General features: G+C 41.9%; 1 protein-coding gene across 2 annotated transcripts in view; it reads right to left on the bottom strand.

Annotated features, from left to right (window-relative positions):
- Positions 1-619: 619 nt before the first annotated feature.
- Positions 620-12,765, bottom strand: part of LOC144825197 (galanin peptides-like) — a 263,748-nt gene continuing 251,602 nt past the window's right edge. For both annotated transcript variants that reach the window (XM_078684049.1, XM_078684050.1), the window contains one exon: positions 620-922. In XM_078684049.1, coding sequence (XP_078540175.1) covers positions 861-922 — 62 coding nt within the window. In that variant the 3' untranslated portion in view covers positions 620-860. The remainder of the gene's footprint in view (positions 923-12,765) is intronic.

The raw sequence follows: 12,765 nt of genomic DNA, 5'->3' as shown, positions 1-12,765 counted from the left end.
GGTGGGCACTTCATATAAACTGACGGTGAACAACCTTTACAACGAAACTATTACAACGCACTACCATTACAACGCGGTCATTACAACGCAAACCATTACAACGCATTGCTCTGGGGGGCGCTCTAGGATAGGGAATAAGTTTAATTTTCTATCCAACACCTTCCCTAGTGTCCACGGGGACTGGAGTTGGAATAGAAAATTATACTTACCACTATCCAGCACCTCTAAGCGCTATGCGTTGTAAAGGTTTGCAATGTAAAAACCGCGTTGTAAAGGCAGGCGTTGTAATAGCCTGCGTTGTAACATCATACATCCATACTGACACACAGTGCACTCTATTCTCATCTTGTCTGAAGTCATCAGCATGCAACACTAATAATATTTGTTATTAGCTGAGGACGATTTTCTTTGATTGGAAGTAGGTAGAGACCAAGAATGACAATCACCAGTCCAACGATGACTCCTTTTTTTGCTCTTTTACCCATAGCTTGGACGGTCACAATTAATGAAGAAAGATAATTTTTGCATTAAAAGTTGTTAGAAATGAATGAAGTGAAAATCCACTGATGCTTTTTCTTGCAAGCTACCCATCATACCACCTTCGAAAAATGAGTCATCATTTTGCAGCTGCTATTTTATTATTTTTTTCACTTGCCTGAAGAAAATAATCTTTTAAGCAAAATATTACAGTATGACATTACAGCAAAAATAGGGAGGCAAGTTTTCTCAGTGGAACTTAATATATCGGAATAATGTAAACAATAACCATTTTCTTCATATTGATCGCATTCATTCAAATCTCTCTGTAAAAAGAGTTCTCGTTTGAAAACAGAGACAGGGGCTGTACATTGGTATTGTCTTCACGGTTGGTTTGTCTCCTCTGAGGACGACGGGGAAGGTAGATTATCAAATGCGCCTGCTTCTGTAGAGAAAAACAAAGAAAACTTGTTATACACAAACAATGTTAAATGGCAAGCTTCATTATAACCAAAATGTTAACAAGGTGAGCTTTCGTGTACAATATTATGGTGTTATTTCATATACACAGAGAATCACATAGAAATCTTATTATGAGTTTGGCAGTCCTCCTATCGGCCCCCACCGCCATGCCAACAGGACGACTGCCAAGCCTGTTGTGCTCCCACCCACCGGATTACGGGTGTAATCCAGGGTGGGCGTTGTGTGGTGGTCTCACAGCAGCAGGTGTGTAAGGCTTATAGGAGAGCCTTAACAGCAGACCACTGCCATGACAGCGGCTGCAGCACGTTCCTGCATGGTGTGGCATGTCGAATGGGGGTGCAGTTCCAGGGGGACACATCATGTACTCCCCACATGAACTCTAGCCCCAGAAGCGGCAGTGTGCCCTGTAAGGACCCCTTTAGTTGCCTCTCCGCCACTCTTTTCATGGCGGGCTCACTGCCTGGAGATGAGCAGTGGAAAGCAAATGCGTAAAGGCTTGGCGGTGCCAGCATTGGCACTGCCAGCGTAATGAGGCCGGTTGCAGACCACCAGCGCAGCAGGATTCTCGATCCCAACGGAGCCGGCGGTCTCTTGGTGGTCTGACCACCACACTCAGAATACTGCGGGCAGACCCACAGTGATGGTGGTGGTTGGACCTGAGGAACGCTGTACTTGTAAAAGTGTCCTAAAACTAGCTTTATAAAAGTGCAAAATATTGTGCTTGTCACAAAAACCACAACATTTCTATTTGGCCAATTATGTGTTGTTTAAAATCTAAATGCCATTATTTACTTCCTGATTAGCCAAAAAATAAAGTGCTCAAAATGTCAAAAATGTAAACATGTACCTACAAAATCTGTGATGAACTCATTGGTCCTGACTCACAAACTGCACTTATCACTACTAAGTGCTATTCCCAAACCTTCAGCCAAATATCTCTGCCCCTCCAATCTTTCCTGTGAGGAGATCGCCACCCATCAGCCAAGAGCTCTTTACACATAGGTATACTACTTTCTAGTAAATGTGGCAGGGACCAGGAAAGTGGTAAAAAATGGAGAATAATTATTCAAAAATGGTTGTGGTTTATGGAAATTTTACAGAGAGTTTTAGGTGCATATGATAGTACAAAATACACCCTGCTGCAAGACCACTGACCATCCTTAGAGATCGCTGTCTGCTTGATGGAGATCTCCATATTACAAAGAAAGTTGCTGCCATAGCACCTCCCTTCACAACCTTGAAAGTTTGCACAGTGGGTGCCATGTTTAAAGCACCTACTCAGCCATTCTTGTTGTTAAGAGCCAACAAATTCCCAATTCTACATATGAAGCAAATTAAATTAAATGTTAATAAATGCTATTGTACTCTTATTATTATTGTGCTAATACTTTTCTTTTTATTTTGCTTATTTTACTGTTAAGCATCTAGATGCTTTTAAATGCTCCCAAAATTGTACCCATACTGTTGATGTCACAGAGATCTGCTAGAGCTACCACCCTCATTGCATCATCGAATCTCAAGTAAATTATTCCAAGAGTGCATGGAAACTGACAAGGCTAACTATGACTTCCAGACCCCAAGCAATGCTGCCAGTCTCAGGTAGCAATCGAGCAATCGAAACAGTTGTTTACTCATGATTGATGGTTGCACACACATACAACTGACTATGATCTATAAGCCAAAAAGCAATGTGTGTAATCTTCCATTTCTGAAGAACATATGTTCGTAACAGAGCAGACCAGAGGCCTGCTATAACCAGCATCCCTCGCTCCCTCCTATTGCCATTGTTTGGGAGTCAATGATTACACTGAATTCATCATGGCTGGCTGAAAAATTATGTTCAGTGTAGCCTGACTACCCTAGGATGCACAAATCCTCCATTTTGATAGTGGCCGCTCTCTCATTACCCTCTCCCTTCACCAAGCAATTCATTCTAGGTTCCTGCTATCAGTCCTTCAATTTGTAAGTATTCTGAAGATAAATCAAGATTAAAATTGTTTTTGAATGGTCTGGTGGTTAGTTTTGTCTTTTGACCTGGACAATATTCCTTTGGCAAGTCCAAAGTGGGGTCTCTGCAGGTCTGAGTTAGGCCATTCACTTAGTTGTCACCGAATAAACTCATCTGAACAATTATCCAATTTCTTGGCAAGCTTCAAGAAGATGTTTGAGTGAACCAACTGTGAAGTTTCTCAGAGGAGGCCTTCTGTGGTATAACCTAGGGAAAGTAAAATATATTGTTCTTTTGCACACAATTCCATAAGCTTGATGCTAAAATTACATGGGTGGAAGGCACTTAGATGACCTTAGTATGAAGAGGGTTATAAAGATTCCCAGAGCTTCGTCATTTAATGAACTTCTGGATCAGGCTCTCCTGATTGAATAAATACTCAAAGAAAGAAGAATCGAAAATAGAGAAACCAGAGGTTCACTTTTACTCCTCTTCCCTCAGTATTTAGATGGACAAAGCGAAATACTGAGCTACTGATCCTACTAATTCTTAACCTGATGTGCTGAAGGAACCAATGGAACTTGGGTCCATTAGATGCCCATTTTCAAAAGCTAAAAAAGATCAAAGAAGTAAGGGAGGCTTGTGTCTCTAATGTGCAAGCCCGAATCACCTGCTGTGAGACTATACTGATTGAGCCAGACCACAGGGTAAATGCCAGATTTAGCCTTTGCATAGGTGCTCCAATGTGTCCAGTTCCTGCGTGTTGTATCAGATTTATTTCTTCAAGTACACCATGGGCAGTTCATCTGCGTTCCATCCTTTTTAGATTCCAGTACTTTAGGTATGTATATAGGAATGTATATGGACTTGCACTGTGTCCAGAGACTCCAAATCCTGGTCTAAAAGAAATCTGTCTCGAATCAAGTACAAGCCATTGAGGGATCTCCATTAATGTCAGATTTAGTGACTTTCATCAAGGTTCCTAACTTAATGTCTTATGGCACTCATAAAAAGATGGTTGCCTTTGATCTAATCACATCTTCAAACTATGCCATAATGCTTTGAATACCCTCGTGGAAATAACATAAACCCTATGTCAATTGAGAGACAAGGGTTGTCTCTTTTTCTCCTCATTTTTTAAACACAGTTGTTGTTCCGACTGGGGCTATTGGGCGTCAGTGGTACAAGATTCTTCTGAAGACCAGTCTCATCCCATTATAGCCCAGACTTTGTCAATTGCTATGGCTTATCATGAGTTTTTAAAAATCTTTCAGAAGACTACTTCTGTGTCACCCCCACCTCACCGGGTTTTGTATTGTGCAGTTCCGAGTGTAACCATAGCCATATTTCACTATGGCAGAATATACTCTTTGCCAGCACATGGAGCAGTTTCAGATCGGATATTTAGATGAAAGTCTTCAGATAGCCTGAATGTCTGGTCAACAACAATCCCTTTGGGGCTTCCTCTCTTCTTAGTCTTAAAAAAGTGCAAAGAGCTAAGACTTTGCATTGATCATCGTGAATTGAATAAAACCACCTTTAACGACTGTTGCCTGATTACATCCATCAAGGACATCATTGAGTCTATTCTGGGTGCTAAATAATAATATAATCCCATGAAGCATACCATCTGCTCCAGGTAAAGAAGGGTAATGAGTGGAAGGTGGCATTTTGAAAACCTTTTTGGTGCTATAAATATCTGGTCATGCTCTTTGGCCTTAATAATGCTCTAGTAGTTTTCTACAGAATCGTTAATAGCATATTCTCTGAGCCGGTTTCTTGTGGTGTATCTCAATCTTCTGTGCTTCCTTTATGGAACATAGATTTCATGTTCATCCTGTCCTTCTACATCTAAGGGAAAACTGCTTATTCTTTGAAGCGGAGAAGTGAGAGTTTGAAAGAGCGGAAGTGGAGTATTTTGATTATAGTCTCACAGAGAGTGGATTATCTGGAACCTCTTTAGAGCTCAGCCATCTTGGACTGTCTGACCCTTAAGTACATCAAGGAGACCTAGATATTCCATGTACTAGTTAACCTGTATAGACAGTTAAAAAGAATTTTGCTGAAATAATTAGCCATGTATCCACCACTTTGAAGAAGGCGAACCAAACTAAATGTTTTTCTTTGACTTTTCAAGCCCAGAAGGGATTTGTCAGTCTCATGAAGGCTTTCCCCAAGCTTCTTTTCTCAGATGCCCAGATCCACCCAGGAAGATTGTTGTAGTTACTGTTGCTTCAAATTTTGCCATAGGAGCAGTGCTACATCAGCTCCAGAAGGACACAACCTGGAGAATCCCATTTTGCATCTCTCTCATATCTTGATCTCTCTGGAAGTGCTTGATGCACTGCAGAGTCAAGTACCCTTGGCCCACTATCATAATCTATATTTTGTCCAGCAGTTGATCCCTACTTATCTTTCAAACTGAAGTTCTAGAAATGTGTAACAACGCTGCAATAGCAGGTCATCATGAGGTTAAGTCAACCTTAGAACTAATCCTATGTTACTTCTGGTGGCCTACTGTTCACAAGGATGTACAGCTTTATGTTAAATCCTGCGCCGAGTGTGCACAATCCAAAGCAGTCCAGGATAAACGTTTGAGCTTTATCCAAAATTTGCCTGCCCCTCCTCATCGATGGTACAGTTTTCACCAGCTTTTTGGGGGACTTAACCTCTTCAGCAGGAAACCCATTGATCATGGTCATAATAGACTTTGTTTCAAAAATAGCTCACTTTTCTTTGTTCCGAAGGCTTCCATCTGTCAGCATGAAATCAAGGAAATCTCTGGCTAATATATTCTGTGTGAAAGGAATTTACAACACTATGACCTCAGACAGGGGCTCCAAGTATGGCTCCAGGTTATGACATTCAGGGTATATTTCAAGCTCACTCCTCAGGTTAGCATCTGCAGTTTAATGGAGAGACTGAGAGAGTCAACCAAAGTCTCCAATAGGTCTGGCCAAATCATTGTTTATCATGCTGGAGTAATCCAAGTAATTTTGGGACATGAAATTACAAATATTTTGTGGCTATGCATGCTTGTGTATTTTAGAGTAACTTTAGGCAAAAATGCCTACCGCAAAATGAAAGTAATGGAACGCAAGTGGCTGCTGGGTGCTGCTGTTCATGCTAAGTTGCATTTAAGGCCATGTTCTAGGTGCACCAATAGACAAATGGACCCCCTGGGAGCGCTAATATTAGGCAGAAAAGCAGGGGAATCATAAGCAACAGAGTGAGGAGAGAATCTGCCTAAATCTAATTAATCTATGGGCTCAAGTAGAGTCCCAAATGATCACAATTAGTCATAAGCCCACATGACCAGCCCTAATCATAACATCAAGGTAGACATCTTTAGAAAAATTATTTCATATTTTTTTTTTTATACAAGTATCAATTCAATATAAACAATTTTTGTACATACATAATAAATAGTCAACTCATTCAACCCAGGTCCCACACATCCCTTCAGTCAATCATATCAAACCACACATACTCATACGTTCTTCATTCATCCTTCTCACACCACAGCCAGTTAGCCAGTTGTTATAGATGAATACAGGTCCCGTAAGGTCTCGAGAAGGAATAGAGATTAGATAGATAAATAGCGGGACAATCTTCAATCGCCCACACGAGTTTCGGTGTTCGGCCTGGACTTCGGCCTGGACTTCGGCCACACCTTCATCAGGGCACAAAATGGAAGGGAGGGGGACGACAGCACAAATCTAACAGTTTAGGTCAATAGCTCCTGACGGGAGTTATGGCCGAGTAAGTCTGACTGCGGAGTCCGGATCAGTCAGAGGGCCTTTATAGAGGTCGTCGCGCTCATGGGCCAAGGAGTAAACTGCATACGTAGGAAAATTTGGTATCGCGCATCTGTACTAGCGCGATGTTAGCGGGGAGTGGTTCACGGTAGGCGCCGCCCCAAGTGTCGGGAAAACACCCCGTCGGTAGGCTGAGATTCGCCGAACGTCTTATTAGGAATCCGGAGAGGATTTAAGATCTGACTCTTTATAATGTCTGGAACAGGTTCCTATTGCCCGGTCCAAAGCTGATAAAGGCACGCGTGAAATGCTGATACATGAGAATTCACCGGCGTAAAAAGCAGCAGGTCGGCGTCAAACTAGATGGAGCAAAATGGCGGACAAAGACATGTTCTATGTGCAGAATGCATCTTCGGGTTCATGTTCTATGGGAGGGGGCTTTTTGCACTACAAAAATAGGTCTAAATGCAGGGTTATGCTCCTCATTCAATTGTGTGTAATCTCATGTAATTTTGCTGTAATAATCACAGAACTATGCTACAGCAAATTACACGAGTAAAGTCTACCTTTGAACACTACATAAGATGTTTTTGCAATTCCATTCAAAACAACTGGGCTTCATTATTTTCCTCCAGAGTTCCCGTATAACAACTCTGTTCACTCTGCTACCAAGGTTTTCTATTCTATTGTATCCAAGGTTTCCATCCTCATTCCTTTCCATCTTCTACATTGTCCACTCCTTTCATGTCTCAACTGCTTCTGATTTCCTAATGTGACTTGACTCTGAACTACAAGTGACTGCCCGAAATGTACAAGATTCTAAAACTGCTGTGAAGGCTAGATCCCAAAGATTAAGAAGACTGGTCCCAAACTTTAAGGTTCAAGTAAAGGTTTGGGTATCTTCCAGGCTTCTGCCCTCTCAAAACTTTCCAGTCTGATTTTGTTCATCATTTTTTGGTCCATTTGCAATAATCAAACAAATCAATCCTGTTGCCTTTAGGCTTTGTTCTCCTATATCCTGAAAGATGTCACTTTACCTTCCACGACTCTCTTATGAAGCCTTTTTTGCTGATACTTTTCCTAAGAGTTCTTCACACGCTCCTGGTCTGGTAGATAGTGGACTGGACCAGAGTGCACAGTGAGAAATGTGATCCCTGGATTTTTAGAGCCCGCTTCCAGATTTCAGGTTTTCAACAATCCTGTGAAGGCTTAGCCTAGCAAGGAAACTTTTTTTTACACCTTTGGCTTTTTCCTCCTGAGAAAGTGTCAGCTTCTTGTGGGCACTTGCCTACTTAATTTTCAGAGTGTGATGACATTGTGGTTTCCGGAAACAGTCAGCCTTACATCGGACTGCGGATAACCCAGATTACAGGTAAGTGTTCATCCCTGAGCATGAATATGTAGATTTCTGGGTTGGAGACACAAATCCTCAGCTTTGTTAGTAACATTTGGATAACTGCAGTAGCTTTTCAGCACTTGCACTTCTTTTCAGACACATTAGTGTTCCAGTTATATGTATTCATTGTGATAAAAAATTCAAAGATGTTAGACTCATACAAGAATAATTGTGCATTTGTCATTCTCCATTAGGGTACACTGTCTAATTCCTAAAAAGAAAGGAAAAGGTCAATGGTGGAAATCATTCCATGGCTGGCAAATGAGATCTTACAGAAGTTAATATGTTGTTTATTGCAATTTTTTGAGGAAAACCCTAGACACAAGTATAATGCAATGCTGTATGTATTTTCTCAAGACAGCAACGTTGTGTGATTTTCACAAAACTCGCTCTTCCAAAGTATAAACCCAGGAAGAGCTGTAGTGCCACTTTACTCTTCTGTGAGGACCCCTGTAGTATAGTGCACCAAGCTTTCCTTTTCCATTGCATTCTCTGATGATGACCTCTGTTGGTAGAATAGTGCAACTGCAGCTTGTGATCTCCTTCTGCATTGTACTCTTCTGTGAGGACCTCTGTTGGTAATACAGCACAACAAGTTTTCCAAAGACATTGTATTCTTCTGTGAGGGCGTCAGTCAGTAATACAGTGCAACTGCAGCTTTCCATCCCTGTTTGACCAGGCCCTCTTTGCAAGGTCACCCTAAACTTTTTGCCTTCACCTCATCTGTTTTCTGAATTTAATGTTTGTTGGCATTAGGATTCTGTGTCTTTATCACTGCTAAGCAGTGTTAAAGTGCTTGTGTTCTCTCCGTAAAACATGGCAAAATTGGCTTTTGCCTGATTAGCATATTTAATTTACTAATAAGTCCTTAGTATATGGTAATACCTGTATACAGGGCCTGTCAATTAAATGCTACTAATGGGCTTGTAGTTTTCATTGTGCCACCGACTAACAAGTAACACTTTAAAATATGTCTCAGACCTTTTCTCTTTGAGGACCTTTGTTGGTATTCGAGTGCAACAGGTTTTCCACCTACTATGTATTCTTCTTTGAGGATCTCTATTAGTAGTGTAGTGCAACTGCAGCTTTTTAACTCCTTTGAAATCTTCTGTGAGGTTCTCTGTTGCACATATGGTAATTTCAGCTTCCAAGCACTCTTGCAGTCCCCTCTGAGGACAACTGTTTGCAATACAGTGCAACAAACTTCCCATCTCCATTGGGCATCTCCTCTGAGTGCACATATGGTCTGTATAGTGATCCTGGTGCAGTGCAAAACAAAATATGCTTTGCATATACAACCCATGACTGAAATAAATAATTAAATGCTTGATGACAGATATACAATAGTTCCTCATATGTTCCACAAAAATTAAAAAGACCCTTCAAAGCTTTTGGGAAAACATGAGAATAAAATGGACTGTGCGACATATGGTAGCCTAATTGTGCAGGTCCACCGCCGTGGACCTTTCAGCTTGCTTTCCCACTACAATGACTGGCTCTGATAGCATGCCTACCAGTCCCAGGTTCCAGAATATCTACAGAACTGAACTATGAGCGCGGTCAACATTTTTCCAGCTTATTAGTGTCTTTTCCTTTCACCAACAAAATGGCCGGCGTCTCGATAGCAGCGGACACAATGACTGGATCACTTACCAAGTAAAGACCCCGTGGAGCTCTGGGCTATATCTGATGTCTGTTTGGCATTGTTTTCCTCCCCGACTAAGAAAGGTATATTGAGGGGCTGTGTTATTTGGAGAATCCCTGCGGAACTCCTCCGTTTCATTTATCTGTTCTGCCTGACCTGATAATGGTGCCCACAAACGAGGCGTTTTGATCAGACCCGATCGGACACAGGCTGGTTACCAAATCATTGTTTGAGGTACAATTGGCATTGCTCATCTCCCTGGATGAGAGGGGTATGCTGTGGGGAGTTTGCGGTCCACCAAAAACCTCTGCTGTACAAACACTGAGCTCTGTCTGACTTTAAAATGGCGCCCACATACATGGGGATTTGATCAGTGAATTTGACTCAAGCAAATCTAGACGGTTTGCTTGTTTGGGCCAGCTTGATCTCTGTCTGATCTTTGCAAAAGTGTAAAGTGCTGCGCAGTGACTGTCTGCACTAGGGCCTCGACCTTAGTGCTGGACATTCCCTGCGACCCTGGCACCCTGAATTAATGATACAGGTCAGACAAAAGGGTTTTTACCACGATGAGTTACAACTCTCACATTGGTGAGATGACCCACAGGCTCACTGCGAATGGAACACCAGGGGCACCATTTGTTTGCTGACTGTTGCACTACACCCGCCATTCACGGCATTCAGTCCCAAGATGCTGCCTGTACCTGTCTGTCTCTAAAATGGTGGCCGTAATTTCCCCATCCGCACCTCGCCTGCTCTCACCCCAAGATGGAGGACGAGGCTGACGGCACCTCCCAGTAACACTGGGACTGATGCCTTCTATGGAACTATGACAATACCCCATGGGCTGAAACTTTTACTGTTCGTACTTACCGCAGAGCCCGAGTATCCTTGGCTGCTGCCTGGTGGAGCTGTCCTATGCAGCTGTAGCGGAGTCTGGCTCTGGGTCACCCTCTCGGCCGTCATCTACCCAGTCGGACATCGGACATTGTTTGTCACGGTTCTTCACGGTTTTATCTGTCTCTCTTCTCGACTTCTTTGACTGCTTTGTTCCCCCTGTGGTACTTTCCCCTTCAGATCGACCTGACTCTCTATCTGCTTTCCTCTCCCCTGTTTACCTCTACCCCACTACCTTCCATTCCCCATATGACGTGTGCCTTGGATATGCTACGTGCTAATTATCTTATATTATTGTGTAAGGCTGTAAGCTCATGTTTTTTTCTCCTAAGCATATACTGGTAACTGCAACATTAACTGTAACTGATGTAACTATGTAACAATGTTCTGAAACAATGTCCTATCTCATGTAAAGCGCTCTGATACCTCCGGATCTAGCCAGCACTATAATAAACTTTTCAAAGAAAATAAATAAAATAAAAATGCTAATATGGGATGATGTGTTTAACAATGTCCCAAGCCAGTAGTAGAAGAAGAATGACCTGAAGCTGCTTTCTACATGCGTGGCGTGTTGATGGAATACTGTTTGCCAAAATGGTACAATAAACCATTACACACCAATCTGCATACTTGTGCAAGCATCATTATGCGTGAAACCTAAAAATATACATACATTCTCATGTAATCAAAATTACCAAAGAAAAGACGAAGTCAAGGTCAGACTCATACTGATATTCTTTACCAATGTTTGTTCAGAGTCCGCAAGACCTTTAGAAATTGAGCCAAAAACCTCATTAAAAAGCATTTTTGTTCACATCTTTAACTAACAAGTATTAACATCCAGGCCTGGGAGCTGACAATGCAATCCTTCCCTGCGATAGACATTTGGGGCGCAACGTTCAGCCCACAGACAGCGATGACACAGGACAATAGCAAGGTGTATTTAGGGAATATGACTTGATGCATCCCTGACCAGTGACCCTGGGAAATGTACTACTAATCCCGGCATTGCCTAAATTCTGGGGTTCATCACAGCTTTTCCTGCCATGAACAACCCTCACCAAGGGTTTAAATTCTGGTTTCTATCTGTGTCTCCGAAGTGGGCGTTTGAGGATTTTTTGTTCCCGTTTTATAGTTACATATTTGCGAAGCATAAATGTATAGCACTACTGTCTTATTACCGGACTCGCAAACAAACATGTCGGAAGCATGCTCTAAAGCGGAGGGGTGGAACACTAATCAGTTATATTCGCTAAATCGGTTTGTTGCGGCAACATTAAACAGCTCACGCTTTCCATATTTTGACATGTTCTGGTGGGACATGATGCTCTATCTGTGCGAGATCCAAATGACTAACACCCAGATTCATCATGCTCCTCTTTTGCGAGTCCTTAATAGCGATTATTAAGGAATCGCTATTAAAGACTCGCAAAACAGGATGCATGTAGAAATCGCAAAATTTATAGCGATTTCTACTGCTTCCTTATTTGCGATTCGCAAATTGCGAATCGCAAATAAGGAAGCGATTTTAAGGGTGCCAGGATGTCCAAAGGACACCCTGTACAGACCCCCCAGGATATTGCGGCACAAATTTGCAAATTTAGCGGCACAAAAATAAAAATTTTGCGGCACAAAATAGAAAATTTTGCGGCATTATTGCGGCACTTTATTTTACTCGCAATCATTCCTTTTCAGCCCTAAAATGGAACCTGTTTTAGCATAGGATTCCACTTTGAAATAGGCATATATAGTTTCTGCCTCTAGCCACCAAGAAAGTGCTTTAGGCCTGACGAGGGTTATGGCAAGAGCTATATAAATACAAAGGCAATACTATGTATAGCATATATAGGTGTGTATACATGTATTAACATATGTATACATATATGTATGTGTTTAGATGTATCCATACCTGTAAAAACGAATGTATGGTTTATTTAAAAAATATATATTTATTTTAAAGCTTCCACCTCTACCTTTCGCTCCCATCTTGAATCATCCCAAACCTTTTAGACTAGTGAACTCCCAAACATTCTTTCACAACTTTTCTCTATTCCTTTCCAATTCAGTGTGTGTGCAGTGCAGTGCTAGCTGCTTGGATACAAAGGTCTATGTGTGGGAAAGCTGGGAGGCGTGTGACAACCACTCAGACTTTGCCCGATGCCTA

Source organism: Lissotriton helveticus, chromosome 3_1 (assembly GCF_964261635.1).
Source record: "Lissotriton helveticus chromosome 3_1, aLisHel1.1, whole genome shotgun sequence".
In the NCBI taxonomy this organism is placed as follows: domain Eukaryota; kingdom Metazoa; phylum Chordata; class Amphibia; order Caudata; family Salamandridae; genus Lissotriton; species Lissotriton helveticus.
This window is presented reverse-complemented; position numbering and strand designations above follow the sequence as displayed.